The sequence below is a fragment of the Oryzias latipes genome, chromosome 3, assembly GCF_053564925.1.
Source record: "Oryzias latipes strain Hd-rR chromosome 3, Olatipes_Hd-rR_3.1".
Lineage (NCBI taxonomy): Eukaryota > Metazoa > Chordata > Actinopteri > Beloniformes > Adrianichthyidae > Oryzias > Oryzias latipes.
Window position 1 is genome coordinate 42,177,501 of NC_136239.1, and position 16,544 is coordinate 42,194,044.

At 45.0% G+C, this 16,544-nt stretch overlaps 1 protein-coding gene across 6 annotated transcripts in view; it reads right to left on the reverse strand.

The window, feature by feature from the left end:
- The window catches only part of sh3gl3a (SH3-domain GRB2-like 3a), a 14,360-nt gene extending 14,065 nt beyond the window's left edge, over positions 1–295 (reverse strand). For 4 of the 6 annotated variants that reach the window (XM_078944783.1, XM_023953801.2, XM_023953799.2 and 1 more), the window contains exon 1: positions 35–215. In XM_078944783.1, the coding sequence (XP_078800909.1) occupies positions 35–79 (45 nt within the window). In that variant the 5' untranslated portion in view covers positions 80–215. The other 2 variants (XM_078944781.1, XM_078944784.1) reach the window with 2 other exon arrangements.
- Positions 296–16,544: the final 16,249 nt, after the last annotated feature.

Consider the following 16,544-nt stretch of genomic DNA (forward strand, 5'->3'; position numbering starts at 1 on the left):
ACCGGACCAAGTGGATTGGCAGGCGGCTCCTCACCTGGCTGGCTTTGTGGAGCTGTTTCCTCAGTCCTGCCATGGACATGTTCTCCCGCGAACAGCCGCTTCACTTCCGGGAGAAACGCTTCACCGGCACGAGGGAAGCCAGAAGAAAAGCTTCAGAAGAAGAAAATCTGGACCCACAACCCCAGGCTCATCAACAGAAGCCCGTTATGATGACAGAAACCTGCTGCTCAGCGGCAGACGTCACTCAAACTCACCGGAAACGGGGCGTCCCTCAGACAATAAGAGGCGGAGGGCTGCCTCTGATTTAAACTCCAAGCGCGTTGACAGTTGGGTAAAATTTGGTCTGATTGAGATCAAAATAATTCGACTACTTCGACTGATTATTTAATTGGTGGCTTCCTTTCTCTTCTCGACATTTAAGCGTTAATTCGTGTTTTCTTTTTTTTTAATTCTTTTTATTTGGGTAGTGGAAACAGTCAAACATGAAAAATAGAACATCAAGATGTTTACAAACCCATATTTTCTTTTTAACATCACAACCTAACATAAACAGGCAGCAGTTTAAAAAATAAAATAATAAAAATAAATAAATAAAAAGAACAAATCACCAATCAACCTTCACCAGCGGCAAAAGACTATTACAGGGTTTTTTTTTGTATTTTTTTCACATTTCACCAGAACAGAGTTCAATCCAAAGAAAGATTAGTCTTATCCGGAACTGGTAATTCGTGTTTTCTAAACGACTAACGGTGTTTTATTGTGGCAAAATGTAACCGGAAGTGTTGTCTGCGTTCCGCTACTTACGGTTCGAATGGCGGAGAGGTTTCCTGAATCGCAGGGATGTCGCCAATTCCCTATTTTGATTGGCTGTCAGCAGCTCGTGCGGCAGGAAAGGTGATGACGTCACGTCCACAGCAGCCAATCAAACGTCTGCTTCATCCTGAAGCGTATCTTAGCTTAAACGGTGTTTTTTTTTACTTCATTGAGAATTGAGGTATCATACATTAAATAACGAACAATAACCATATAATCAACATTACCTCGAAGATCAATCACCATTGCCAAACATAACATATTAACATAGAAAATAAAGAATTGAGGGGGAAAAAAATCAATGAACATAACACACAAATAAATAACAACAAATAAGTAAAATAGAAATAAAATAAAAGAACGTAGAACCAATCTCAATAGTTTAATACTGGTTAGGGATACTTGTGAAGTTTGTATTTCTGAACAAAACTAAGCAATTTCAAGCCATTCTTCTTTTTCATATAATGAAGTGATTGAAAGTAAAAACAGAGCTCTTTATGAAATGTGATAAAAAGAGGTTTGGTCTTCAAATATTTATTTTGTGTATATAAAACTTTCCTTGCAATATCGGGATATTAAGAACAGTATTTCTGGTCTATTATATGATACCACACAGCATAAAACATTTTTTGCGTGTAAATGAACTGGCATTGCACTTTTGGAAGAAGTTAAAGAATAAATGATCTACAGTCTCAGTGTCCTTTAAACAAAAACTGCAGTCATTCTCTTCAAACCCAAAACGAAGTCTCAAAAAATCCTTGGATGGGTAAATGTCAGTAATTATTTTAAAATGAATGTCTTTTACTTTTGGTAAAATACATAATTTTAAGAAATTCAACCTTAATTCAATCAGCTCTTCTTTAGAGAAATGTTTAAAAATGCTTTTTTTCTGAAGAGACGTTTGGAAAAGTTCATTAACAAACAATCTGCGTGTGAAGCTGTTTGGTAATTCTGTCTTTGTAATCGGCTGCCCGTCCATTAAGAGTGAAGGAAGTTTTAATTGAACTTTGTTTAACAGTAGATTTTGTGATCATTGGATCAATGAAGAGCTTTGATCACAGCATCATATTGTTTCCGATCAAATAATTGAAATTGAGAACCAGAATGATCCCGTAGATGCAGAACAGACCGTATCCCTTTAGTCAGCCGGTTATTGTAAAACCAGGATTTGTTCCTCCATAACACATAACGGCAGTTCCAGAGAGGCTGGTGTGCGGACTGAAGTTATGCTTATAGATTAGTTTCCAGTACGATAAAACTTGTTTATGAAAGGCAGAAAGTTTGATTGGCAGTTTCTTTAGATCATAGTCACATTTAAGCAGAAAGTTAATTCCTCCTACATCCCATAATATTTTAGAGGGGAATTGATACCAGAAACCTTTTTCGTTCTTTAAGGATCTCAGCCAGTTGATTTTAATCGTTCCATCTAAACATTCAACATCAATAGCTTTAAGTCCTCCCTCCTCATAATCTGTTAACATCACACTTTTTCTAATGTAATGAGTTTTGTATTTCCAAATAAACTTAAAATGAATTTGATTTATGTCTTTAATTGCAGATTTAGGGAAGGATAAAGAATATGCTGGGTAGATTAATCTTGATAGAGATTCCATCTTTACTAGAAAAGCTCTGCCCAGAATAGAAATATCTTGGTTGGACCACAAATTTAGCTTTAATTTACAATTATCTAGAGTTTTCCAAAAGTTTAGATCCTCCAATGATTTGGAGTCTTTGGTTAAGTGAATACCCAGATATTTTACTTGGGATTTAACAGGAATGTTTTGAATTGTTGTTAAAGTGGAATCTTTAAAAGGCAATAATTCACATTTATTCAGATTGAGTTTCAGACCAGAAGCTCTGGAGAAAACATTTATTAATTGTGAAACCACAGAAATCTGACTGCTGTCCTTCATAAAAATAGCTGTATCATCAGCGAACTGAGTGATAGCTATTTGCTGTCCTAAAGCATTAAGTTTCTCAAGTTTTGAGTTTTTTATCCAAATGGATGATAATTCAGCTGCTATGATGAAGAGTAAAGGAGAGATGGGACAGCCTTGTTGAACTCCTTTGTTAATGGAGAATCTTGGCGAAGTCCCATGTGGCAATGAAATTGTTGAGTTTCATACACGAGTCACCTCGTTCATTTATTACGGAGCCCGTGTCCTGACATTAAGATATAAAAATATATGTTGTTCCCACAGATTATTATCTCGTTCGCACAAAATACTATTCCGTTCCCTCGAAATGATTAAGTCGTGCGAACGCAATAATTAATTCGTTCGAACGCAATAATTATTCACGTCATAAGTCATTCACGCGAATATCCTCTCTGTACGCCAGCAAAAGCCGCTTTCAGCGGTAACTTCTGTGTCTCTGTGACCCACATTCGTTCAAAAAAGGAACATGAAAAACAAAAATGATCACTTTATTACCGTCTCAATAAATATAAGAAAAATATCAAAAGGTTTATGATAACTAGGCTGCTTTGTCATACGATAGCTCCTGCTAGGCTACTACTAGCTCCGCCGCAGAGCTCTTTGATGTATGCCGGCATTTGGGCAACTGGCTGGTCTGTTGTCAGACAGCTGATATGGTAGTTTAGGGTCGAATAGGAATAATAATATTCAGGACTTGTCTTTTATTAACTTTAGCAGTCAGTCGCTTTACATTCGAAGGCTATTAGGCTACATGCTAACTGACTAGCCGATCATTGATCCTGTTATTAATTTACGTCATAGATTTACAGCAGATACCTTCACATTTCTGTCTGTGTGTGTCTCATTACATTGCATTGAAGACACGGAGGATGTTTAGAGAACAGATTTATTTATTTTAAAAAGCACAAAGCATCCATCGTATTATCTACATACTACACATAGTCTACATATACTTTTATCTGCATCTCTGGGTAACCAGCCGGAGGCTCGAACTAAAACCTGTCAGGGCTTCTGGAATGGACTCAGCGGCGATAGGTGCTCCGGGTTTACTAGATGCTAAGTTACCCTGCTGTCAGGTGTTAGTGTCCGTTTCTGTCTTGACGGGATTTTCAGTCTCGATTTGATCTCACTGGTTTTTGAGAGTAGGGGGCGGGGCTGGCGGGGCGGCTTCTCTGCCCTAATTTGCATATAATTTACAAACCGCGGGAAGCTCTGTAGTAATGGCGTCACATTCTCGGTTCAGTGGCGGCTGCTGATTCCGGTGGAACACCCGTACCCAAGGTATGCTTGTTCTGTATCTTTGTTTTTGTTTCCATTTGAACCTAACTTGTAAAGGGGTTACTATAAACACGGGTCTGAGTTGAGGGAAAACGAAGCTAGCAGATACGAGCTAGCTAGCTAGTTAGCTAGCTATCGTAACTTCTTCTGAAGCTAATGTAGCAGTAGCTAGAAGGTTGCTTCTGGAAGGTTCTAGCAGTACAACATTGGCTGTTTTAGGGCCAGTTTACAAACAAATCATTTATTTTTTTAAAGTATGACTTTAAAGTTGTAAATTAAGGCGGAAAAGTCATGAATTAAAAAGGAAAAACACCAGTTGTCTGTTTATCTGAGCCGAGCTTTGAGATGAGATGTGGAGGGTTTTTTGTGAAGCTTTATTTCCAGATAGGTTTCAAAAACTAAGAAATTCTAAACCTTTTGGCGATTAAATTCAAGTTCTTGTGAGCGGAGCCGTCTTTCCGGGGTTCGGTGTTCGGTTCGGTGGTAAAGCGGAGTTTCATATGATGTGTGGAGGACCGCTGCAGCCTTTATTCTCCATTTCATTCACAAACCCTAAAGTTCAGTTGTCTCATGATGTCATGAACCTGACATGCTCACAAGAAACACCAAAAGAAAATGTAAAGTGTTCCATACATTCCTTCCTCCAGATGAAATGTTTCGTTTCTACATAAAACAATAAAGATGAATGAAAATAGTCTGTTATATTGGCATTAGAACGTTGAAAATGCCAGAAAGTGCTGCTTCTCAGACAGAAGCGTCACACAAACGTAGAGATCTGGGGCCTCATTTCTAAAGGTTGCGTACGCACAAAAGAAGGCGTACGCCACTCTCTACGCAATAGTTGAGATTTATAAAAAGCAAACTTGAGGGGAAAATGTGCGGTCCTTCACGCTCTGACCCAGGCGTACGCACAAAAATGGGTGAAATGAGAAACGGCGACACCGTCGGCAGATGGAAGAGACATGTGAAAGTGAAAATGACAATACTGCCTCTCAGAAATAACATGAAGACTTCACAAAGCAAGTCTGACAATTAACAGCTACACCAACACCCGTTTGATCGATCAGCAGTCAAACAAACAAAAAAGATCAAACAAAAATTACAACAGAAATTCAATTGAACACTTATTTGGAAAAAGAAAAGTGAAATATTTTCTGCAATATTGGCATGTTGTGCAATTCATCCTCATAAATAATATAGTTAACAGAACGAAATAATGTACAAAACGGATATTCTCGTCAGTGTGTCCGTCTGGAGGAGCAGACAAAGGTGCGGGCGTGCGGACGGACGTACTAATTATCCACTGGGGAAAGTTGTTTTCATATTAATACATTTCTTCATAAGCTATGGAATTATGGTATTCATGCATATGCCTTTAGTTTGTTTTATTTTTGATAAAACAATGTATGGCGAATGTCTCAACCATTCAGAAAGCAACAAGAAATTAAATTTGCGCTGATCAATTTCCCATTTCTGTCGTGTTATTTAAACTGAGGGAAGCAAATAAGGGTCCAACTGTTTGCTTGTTAGGGCGCTTTATTCGAACATTCGTTAGACAGCCTTCTACATGTGTGTCTCTCGGTCTAGCCACGCTTCCCGCTGCCCCACACCGCTGTGACGTCATAACAATGCGACCCTGTAGTTCTTTAACAGAATGATGTTTAACCAATGGCATAACACCACATCTCCCCTTTTTGAAATAGAACAAACAATCATTAGACTATCATTGTTTAACAACCCTCACAAGGAACTCTGCATTAAGGTTGAAGAGTGTTTCTATAGAAAGTAGTTATAAAAAAAACACAACTACAAAACATTCTTTTTCTCCAACATCCCTGAAAATGTTTCATATTCAAACAATCTATAAGTCCAGTCTGGTTGGTTTTATAACAGCTCTCCCAGACCTGGTTCTGGGGGTAGATGTCAGTTCAGATGAATTCGGGATCAGCGACTCTGGTGGTTGTTGTTCTGGAGCACAACCTGAAACCAGTTGCTCTGTGTCGCTCTGGCTCTGTTCAGGAAAAGTCTTCATGGCAACAAGGTGACGTCGATTTCTCCTTACTGTTCCATGAGGTCCTTCAACCATGTATGAGTGAGGGGTTGTGTGTCTGCTCACCACAGCTCCACTTGATCCTAAATCTGGTATCCACACTTCTTGTCCTGGAACAAGTTGGTGAAGGTTCCGTGCTCGATGGCGCTGATTAAACATCTGTGCATCTTTCATCCTCTTCTCGGTCTCCTTATGTGAAACAGCCTCCATGTCGGGAAGAGCAGGTTGTAGAAGAGCTGGAAGTGTCGGCACTGTGGTGCGAAGCCTCCTCCCATGAGAAGCTGAGCAGGGCTGTATCCGTTCTGCAGTGGAGTAGCTCTGTATGCGAGCAGTGCAAGATAGGGATCAGCAGCTTTCTTCAGGAGTTCTTTTATGGTCCTGACTGCTCTCTCAGCCTCACCATTACTCTGAGGATGTTTGGGACTGCTGGTTATGTGATGGAATCCATACGATTGTGCAAACTCTGCAAAAACAGCTCCAGAGAATTGAGGCACGTTGTCTGTCACCAGCTGCTCTGGAATGCCGTGGCGTGCAAAGATAGATTTTAAATGGTGAATCACATTTGCAGACTTTGTGGTTGAAAGCAAAGCAATTTCCACAAATCTGGATGTATAATCCACTACCAGCAGGTAAGTTTTAGCTCCCAGCATGAACAAATCTGCTCCCAGTTTTTGCCACGTTCTTCCTGGGTACTGGGTTGGCAACAACGGTTCTGCAGGATTATGCCTCTCCTTACTGCAGATCCGGCAGTAGAGAACTGACTCATTTATCTGCTGGCTTAATCCAGGCCACCACACCGACTGCCGTGCACGTTCCCTGCATTTCACGACTCCTTGGTGACCTTCATGCAGTGTTGTGAGCACCCCATTTCTCAGTGAAGAAGGGATAACAAGCCTGTCACCCTTAAGCAGCAGTCCATCCTGTACTGAGAGTGATGCTCGTTCCGCCCAGTAGGGTCTGATTGCTGGTTCACCGTTGTAGTGAGTCGGCCATCCTTGCTCACAGAGTTGCATCACACGTGCACACACACTGTCCTGTTGCAGCTCTTGTTTCAGGTGATCCAAATAGAAGGTGCTTGCTGGTAGGTTCTCCATTATCCTGTCCACATATATGTTTGTGTCCTCCAGCAACTCCTTGTCATCCGGTGTTTCATTATTCAACAGGGGAGCACGTGATGGCATGTCTGCCGTCCACAAGCTCTTTCCTGGCACATGCGATATGGAATAGGAATAACGCATAAGGCGCATTTTAAACCGTTGAATGCGTGGAGGAAGAGCATCCAGTTGCTGGGACCCTAACAAACTCAGGAGAGGTTTGTGGTCAGTCTCCATCTGGAAGTGCTTGCCTATCAGGAAGTTTCTGAACCTCTCACAAGCCCAAGTGAGTGCTAAGGCTTCTTTTTCTATTTGGGCGTATCTCTGCTCTGTTGGCGTGAGAGAGCGTGAGATATAAGCCACAGGACGCCAATCGCTGCCCCATTTTTGGAGTAGGACGCTCCCCAGTCCATACGACGATGCATCTGCTGAGACTTTACTGTCCCGGTTTGGATCATACATAGCCAACACTGGAGGTGAAGCCAAGGAATCTTTTAAACCTTGAAATGCTTGAGCCTGGTCAACCCCCCACACCCAGTGGTTCTTTTCAGAAAGAAGATCTCTCAGGGGTTTGTCTCTTTCTGCCAGCTGAGGGATGAATTTTCCAAGCTGATTAACTGTTCCTAGAAAACTCCTCAGTTCAGAAACATTTGTTGGTTCTCTCATTTTTTTCACCGCTTCTGTCTTGCTTGGATCAGGACTAATGCAATTGGCTGAGATGACATGTCCTAAGAAGATCACCTCCTGCTTTGACAGCTCACATTTTTCCACATTCAGTGAAATGCCTGCCTCCTGCAGCCTTTTAAGCACAACGTGTAGGCGAGTGTCATGTTCTTCCTGTGCTCTGCCCCAAACCAACACATCGTCCATGTGACAAACCACACCTTCCAGACTGTTTATGACTTCTGACATTCTGTTCTGGAAATGTTCAGGAGCAGAAGCAATGCCAAAGGGTAGCCTCCTAAAATAGTAACGGCCAAAAGGTGTAATAAAGGTGGTGTATTTGGCTGACTCTTCTGTAAGGGGAATTTGCCAAAATCCCATATTAGCATCCAATTTGCTGAAAATCCTGGCTCCAGCCAATTTGCCTAGTGTCTCTTCCACTGATGGCAGGATGTATTTTTCTCGCACACAGAAAGGTTGAGGTGTGTGAGATCAACGCAAATACGCACCTTGTCTGTTTTCTTTTTGGGTACCACCACCATGCCAGAACACCAGTCTGTTGGCTCCTCTATTTTGGTTATCACACCTAAGTCTTCCATGCGGGACAGTTCCTGCTTCACTTTGTCCATGAGCGGCAATGGAACTCTCCGAGGTGTCTTTAATGAGAAAGGCTGAGCATCTGGCCTTAACTTGATGTTGTATGGCTGCTTCACTTCACCAAGACCGCTGCACAGTTTTGGGTAGCTGACTTTTAGTGTTTCGATGCTGAGAGTGTTTATTCGAGTAACTAACTCCAACTTGTGAATAGCAGGTCCTCCCAGCAATGCTGTGTGCAGGTGATTCAGGATGTACACATCCTCTCCTGCTTCTTTAGCTCCTTTCCTTAGTCTCATCTCTGTGAACCCGAGGACTTCCAACGGCTTTCTTCCAGGTCCAAACAGAGGCTTGGTTGGTTTTTGAAGAGTGGGTGGGCAACTGTCTCTGAAGATCTCTGAACACCTGAAGTGGCAATACTGTGACATCAGCTTCTGTTTCTATTTTGAATGACACACTTCTGTTGTTTATGATGATGTTTACCATCCACGGCTCTCCGTTGCTGGTAACACTGCCGAGGAATAAGGCATTGACATCTTCCTCCACTTCACTCAAAGTCTTCCTATTTTTACACACTCTCATGTAATGTCCCTTTTTTCCACATGCATGACATACTGTTTCATTAGCTGGACACTCACGTTTTGGATGAGGTGATGAGCTGCCGCACTTATGACACTGTGCATTTGGTTTACTGTGTTGAGGCCTCCACGATTTGCTCTGTTTGACATCTGTATGTGATTTGGTTTTAAACTTTCTGCTGCTTTTGTGCACCCTGTCAACACATTTAGCATCTCCTGGCTGTGTCCTGGTGTCACCTTGCAGTGAAGATTGCTGCCTTTTCAATTCCTCGCTCTGTCTTGCCATGTTAATAGCTTTATCCAGCGTAAGATCCGGGTCTAGCTGCATGCGTTCAGACAGGCGTTTATCTGACAAACCGACCACCAGTCGATCACGTATGAGCTCATCATGAAGTGTCCCATAGCCACAGTGTTCTGCTAATGCATACAGTGCAGTAACAAATGCATCCACAGTCTCATTTTCTTCTTGCTTTCTCATGTTGAATTTTGCACGTTCATAGATAACGTTTTTCTTCACTATGAAAAATGCTTGGAAGCCATCTCTCACCCCTTGATACGTCCCTCGTCGGTCTGCAGGTATGTTCAGTCCACGCATGACGTCATCAGCTTCATCACCCATGCAGTATATCAACGTATTTATTTGATTTTCCTCCGTGCTTGCATTCAGGTTACTGGCAATACGAAATCTTTCAAACCTTCTTATCCACTTTTCCCATTCTTGCGGCTTTGAAAAGTCGAAAGGCTCCGGAGGTTGTAGATTGAAGGTGGCGCTCGGCCCCGCCGGCACTCGCTGCGCGTTCTCGTCTGCCATGTTCGAAATCGGCTTTTTTTTTCCTTCTAACAACTTAACAGGACTTCTGACACCATGTCGTGTTATTTAAACTGAGGGAAGCAAATAAGGGTCCAACTGTTTGCTTGTTAGGGCGCTTTATTCGAACATTCGTTAGACAGCCTTCTACATGTGTGTCTCTCGGTCTAGCCACGCTTCCCGCTGCCCCACACCGCTGTGACGTCATAACAATGCGACCCTGTAGTTCTTTAACAGAATGATGTTTAACCAATGGCATAACACCACAATTTCCACGTGGATTATTACCGACATCCATCTGTAGCTTATAAAATGCCCCATCACAATGCGTAATGACGCACAATGGCTGATCTTACGCTCTTAGAAGATGTGGCAAATGGAAGAATTCGGAGTGAAGGCATCTTTAGACAGCAAGAAGACTTGCTGGCAAACGAGAACGAGTGGCTTATGAGCCGGTTCTGACTTCCTCCAGCCGTCCTGTTGGACCTCTGCGGGCTTTTGGGCCCGGCGTTACAGAGGAGCACTCGGAGGAACCACGCGTGTCACCCGGTGCATCTGGCGCTCCGGTGTCCCCCCCCCGATGGAGCGCTGTAGCCTCACAACCTCGAATGGTTGTGAGGCTACAGCATTAACGGCGTCCGCCACCGTTTGCCGCTCACGTGCCTTTTTGGCATTAGTAATGCCCACACTGTGCCCTCCAAACAACACTTTTCTCCTCTTTTCCACCTCGCCAACGATAAATTCTACTTCACATTGAGTGAAGTTACGTTTTTTTGATTTCCTCTCGGTGTTTGCCATGGTTCCGCAATCAATGAATATTCATTTGTGGGCGTTTCACGGACTATTTATGGACAAATATGGGCGTGTCATAAGGACGTAAAAAGCTGCGCTGCATTTAGAATTGATTGTGATTTATTAAGGGAAAGATGCGTAGGATGTGCGTGCGCACGGTTTAATAAATCCGAATATTTCTTTGCGTACGCACGTCCTATGTTTCATCCGTACGCCATTTCTGACGCAAATCCTACGCAAAGTTTTAGAAATGAGGCCCCTGGGGCCTCATTTCTAAAGGTTGCGTACGCACAAAAGAAGGCGTACGCCACTCTCTACGCAATAGTTGAGATTTATAAAAAGCAAACTTGACGGGAAAATGTGCGGTCCTTCACGCTCTGACCCAGGCGTACGCACAAAAATGGGTGAAATGAGAAACGGCGACACCGTCGGCAGATGGAAGAAACACGTGAAAGTGAAAATGACAATACTGCCTCTCAGAAATAACATGAAGACTTCACAAAGCAAGTCTGACAATTAACAGCTACACAAACACCCGTTTGATCGATCAGCAGTCAAACAAACAAAAAAAAATCAAACGAAAATTACAACAGAAATTCAAGTGAACACATATTTGCAAAAAGAAAAGTGAAATATGTTCTACAATATTGGCATGTTGTGCAATTCATCCTCATAAATAATATAGTTGACAGAACGAAATAATGTACAAAACTGATATTCTTGTTAATGTGTCCGTCTGGTGGAGCAGATATAGGTGCAATCAGACAGACAGATGGATAGATAGAGAGAGATGCATTAATTGTCTACTGGGGAAAGTTGTTTTCATAGTAAAACATTTGTTCATAAGGTCCGGAATTATGGTATTCATGCATATGCCTTTAGTTTGTTTTATTTTTGATAAAACAATGTATGGCGTATGTCTCAACCATTCAGAAAGCAACAAGAAATTACATTTGCGCTGATCAATTTCCCATTTCCACGTGGATTATTACCGACATCCATCTGTAGCTCATAAAATGCTCCATCACAATGCGTAATGACGCACAATGGCTGATCTTAAGCTCTTAGAAGATGTGGCAAATGGAAGAATTCGGAGTGAACGCATCTTTAGACAGCAAGAAGACTTGCTGGCAAACGAGGACGAGTGGTTTATGAGCCGGTTCCCACTTCCTCTGCGGGCTTTTGGGGGTGTGTCACCCGGTGCATCTGGCGCGTCGGTGTTCCCCTGCGCCTCAGTCACCACTCCACTTAAAAGGGATTCCCCAATTATTGCCGCCAGTCTCTCATCAGGAGGGGTCAGCTCCGGTGTCCCCCCCCCCCCCCCCACACCCGTGGCAGACACGGGTGTGTGTGTGTGTGGAGGTGGGGTGGTGGGGGGGTCAGCGCTAGACGTTTTTTTGCCTCGACTTTGATGTCCGACCTTTTCTTTTATTTCGGCCACGGTCCGAGGTTGTGAGGCTACAGCATTACGGCGTCTGCCACCGTTTGCCGCTCACGTGCCTTTTTGGCATTAGTAATGCCCACACTGTGCCCTCCAAACAACACTTTTCTCCTCTTTTCCACCTCGCCAACGATAACTTCTACTTCACATTGAGTGAAGTTACGTTTTTTTGATTTCCTCTCGGTGTTTGCCATGGTTCCGCAATCAATGAATATTCATTTGTGGGCGTTTCACGGACTATTTATGGGCAACTATGGGCGTGTCATGAAGCCGCAAAAGCTGCGCTGCATTTAGAATTGGTTGTGATTTATTAAGGGAAAGATGCGTAGGATGTGCGTGCGCACGGTTTTATAAATCCAAATATTTCTGTGCGTACGCACGTCCTATGTTTCATCCGTACGCCACTTCTGACGCAAATCCTACGCAAAGTTTTAGAAATGAGGCCCCTGTTCTAAGTTTAGTTTGTGTGCTCTGCTGCTGCACTGTATGCTCTCTTCCACTTTAATCTTTAAATGTTGTACATTTATTAGAATAAAGTGGTAAATGTACAACTTTAAATCTCTGCTTTTGGAGGGTTCTAGCTGCTGCTGGGGGGTTCTAGCTCTGTGGATTACAGTCTTTGCTTCTTTTTTGCCATATGAATTTCTTCATGAAATGGGGATGTGTATTTATTAGCGGAGTGCATGCTGTCTGAAGGACAGGTCCAGTCCTGTCAGTCAATGTTCTGAGGTGTCTGAAGCTCAGGACCTGCTCCGGCTGCAGGACATTTAGGCTGAATCCAAATTCTTCCCCTCCGGCTTCTCCCTACCCGTCCAATTGTCGGGGCAAGTGGAGGGATGGGGCGTTTTTTTGAATGGGAAACCCTTGCTGCGGAGGGTTGTGTATCCCTCCGCCGTGAGGGTAATCGGCGTTGCGCTGTGGAGGAGAAGCTCATTTCTTCAGGTGGATGTGGTCTGAAACACAGAAGTTTATATGTAAGCGCTGACTTTTTGTTTCAGCGTGACTTTTTAAAGTTATAAATCTGATGTTGTTATGCATTTTCCCAGCGCTGGAAGCTATGCGCTAACGTGGATGATGGGCAACTATTGATGACGCCATCGAGTGGGAGTGACGTCCCAATCAGAAGACTGTATTTTTCTATAACTCTATAGGGCTATACGCCACAAAGGTTTCCTTCAATCTTTCTGAAATATCTGTCACGGTGGAGGGTGGCTCGAGAGCCGGTAGGACCCAGAATGCAGAGGCGGAGGCACACGGTTCAAGGGCAAGGGGTTTAATGCGAACAAACAAAAGGCGCTGCAGAGCAGGATGACAAAAACAAACCAAAACTCACTGTGGCGTGGCGAGGGACAAGAAACGAGGAACATGGCATGACATGAACACCAGACAGGGATTTCAGGTTCATGAATATATTTTTGTGAATGGAGGCTGCATTTTCTTCTCTGGTTGCACATGTGAGCTAACTAACTGCCCTGTAGGGAATGCCCCTCCATCTTTTGACTGGTGCACGCTGAGATTTGGTGGCAGATTTCTTGTTGTTCAGAGGTGTGACGTCTCTTTAGATCAGGCTGAACATTTTGTTGCCTTCGCCTGAACTCCACAGCTGTTGTGTTCATTATTGCTGTCCTGTGCGTCTCTTCTACTCCAGAGGGGAGTAGAGGCCAGCAAAAGAAATGATTGCATTTCTGACCCCCGGCAGCAGGGGGCAGACTGACGCCACCACAGTGTGCTGTGATCCATCGGAGCAGATGTGTGGACGCCGCTGACGAGGAGCTGAGTGCTCCGGTTAAACCTGATCACCTCCCTGCCCTGCTCCTCCATCTATTGCAGCTCTGACCCGGATCTGGTGTCAGAACTCGTGTTTGGGGGGTTCAGCCTTTCAGCTGCTGCCCCCACAGGCAAACATGGGCCGACAAAAAGAAACATGGGGAGCAACATGGGGAGCAGAGGGGGGAGATATGAAAATGAGAGAGGGGGTTAGGAAACGACAGGAGAGAGACAGAATAGGATCTGAGGAAACAGAGAAAATTAGAAGTAATAGTAACTCTAGGAGGAAAGAAGACAGGAAGCAAATCAGAATCAGGGAAATCTTTTGTTTCAGCTTGAAAGTACAAGAACAAGAATGAAGGAGACCACCTTAACTCAAACATGACCAAAGAAAATAGAAGATCTTCTACCAAAAGGGTTCTATTTTAGAGCCTTTCTTTAGAACACGATTCTGATGTTCTGCTGTAGAAACACTGCAGGAGGTTCCTCAGCAGAAGGTTGTGTTGTTTAGGTCTAACTCACGGCTGCCTGGTTCCTCCGGATTCCCGAGAGTTCCTCCGTGGTCCCCGAGGGTTCCTCCGGGTTCCCGGGGGTTCCTCCGTTTTCCCGGGGGTTCCTCCGTGTTCCTGAGGGTTCCTCCTTATTCCCGAGGGTTCCTCTTTGCTCCCGAGGGTTCCTCCGTGTTCCCGAGGGTTCCTCCGGGTTCCCCTAGTGTTCCTCCGTGGTCCCCGAGGGTTCCTCTTTGCTCCCGAGGGTTCCTCCGTGTTCCCGAGGGTTCCTCCGGGTTCCCGGGGGTTCCTCCTTGTTCCTGGGGGTTCCTCCTTGTTCCCGAGGGTTCCTCCGTGTTCCCGAGTGTTCCTCCGTGGTCCCCGAGGGTTCCTCCGTGTTCCCGAGGGTTCCTCCGGGTTCCCCTAGTGTTCCTCCGTGGTCCCCGAGGGTTCCTCTTTGCTCCCGAGGGTTCCTCCGTGTTCCCGAGTGTTCCTCCGTGGTCCCCGAGGGTTCCTCCGTGTTCCAGAGGGTTCCTCCGGGTTCCCGAGGGTTCCTCTGTGTTCCCGAGGGTTCCTCCGGGTTCCTGAGGGTTCCTCCGGATTCCCGAGAGTTCCTCCGTGGTCCCCGAGGGTTCCTCCGGGTTCCCGGGGGTTCCTCCGTTTTCCCGGGGGTTCCTCCGTGTTCCTGAGGGTTCCTCCTTATTCCCGAGGGTTCCTCTTTGCTCCCGAGGGTTCCTCCGTGTTCCCGAGTGTTCCTCCGTGGTCCCCGAGGGTTCCTCTTTGCTCCCGAGGGTTCCTCCGTGTTCCCGAGGGTTCCTCCGGGTTCCCCTAGTGTTCCTCCGTGGTCCCCGAGGGTTCCTCCGGGTTCCCGGGGGTTCCTCCTTGTTCCTGGGGGTTCCTCCTTGTTCCCGAGGGTTCCTCCTTTTTCCCGAGGGTTCCTCCGTGTTCCCGAGGGTTCCTCCGGGTTCCCCTAGTGTTCCTCCGTGGTCCCCGAGGGTTCCACTGTGTTCCCGGGGGTTCCTCCTTGTTCCTGGGGGTTCCTCCTTTTTCCCGGGGGTTCCTCCTTTTTCCCGGGGGTTCCTCCATGTTCCCGAGGGTTCCTCTGGTTGAGCAGGTGAACGCCAGTCTGAAAACCTGGACCAGTGCGTGGCTGGGTTCCTCTGAACAGGTTCTAAAGCTGCTGCTAAAAATGAATCTGTGAAGACTGCAGCGGATCCAGAAACACATGAAGTGATGTGGAGGAAGCTGCTCCACCGTTGGATCTTCTCTGTTGAACGTTGTCGCCTACATGCTGCTCACAGCGGGGGACTGAGACGACCCACTGTGCCCTCTGTGGATGGTACTAGATCTCTGCAACGTGCTGCAGAGACGGGATGGATCCACTTGTCAGAACCGGGTTTTTCAGGTCCTGAGTGAAAAGGCAGAGCTGTGCAGGCTCACTAATGTGCAGTTAGTGTCATGGGTGGGTTGAGTTGTTGAGTTATGCAAGGCTTTCATCCCTCGCTTATAGTGTAATACTTAGAGGAATGTTGTGTAACAGTTTTGTACTTTTTAAAGTGACCCAGCAATACTTGCAGCGTCCATTTCCGTGGCGTCCTCTCACTCAGCAGCAGAGCGTTCAGCTCTTCAGTGCCTCTCAGAGGCTTTTTTTGGTGGTGGAGAGTGGAGCTCTGCTTCAGCGATGCAAAGTTCGATCCCTGCTGACTGTGGACACCACTTTCAAGCCTTTTCATCAAACCAACTAAAGACATTACAAATTCAACTTTTGAAATGAAAATGTGTACAGCTTCTACAAAGACTTCTGGATTTTTTTTACATCTGGTTTATTTGGATTCTTATCAAATTCTCCACATTTAATAAAAAAATTAAGATAGTAATGTTTACATTTCAGTTTTCTCAAGAAAGGCTGCAAAGTCTCACTCACGGGGCGACAGTGGCTCAGGTGGTTGAGCGGGTCGTCCAATGATCGAAGGGTTGGCGGTTCGATCCCTGCTCCCACCAGCCAAAAATGTCGTTGTGTCCTTGGGCAAGACACTTCGTCCTTGCCTCCAGTGCGGCTCCACTGGTGTGTGAATGTGCATGAATGATCCCGGTGATGGTCAGAGGGGCCGTAGGGGCGAAATGGCAGCCACGCCTCTGTCAGTCTGCCCCAGGGCAGCTGTGGCTACAACCGTAGCTACCATCACCAAGTATGAATGAGGAGTGAATGAATAATGGACACACTGTGAGCGCTTTGGGTGT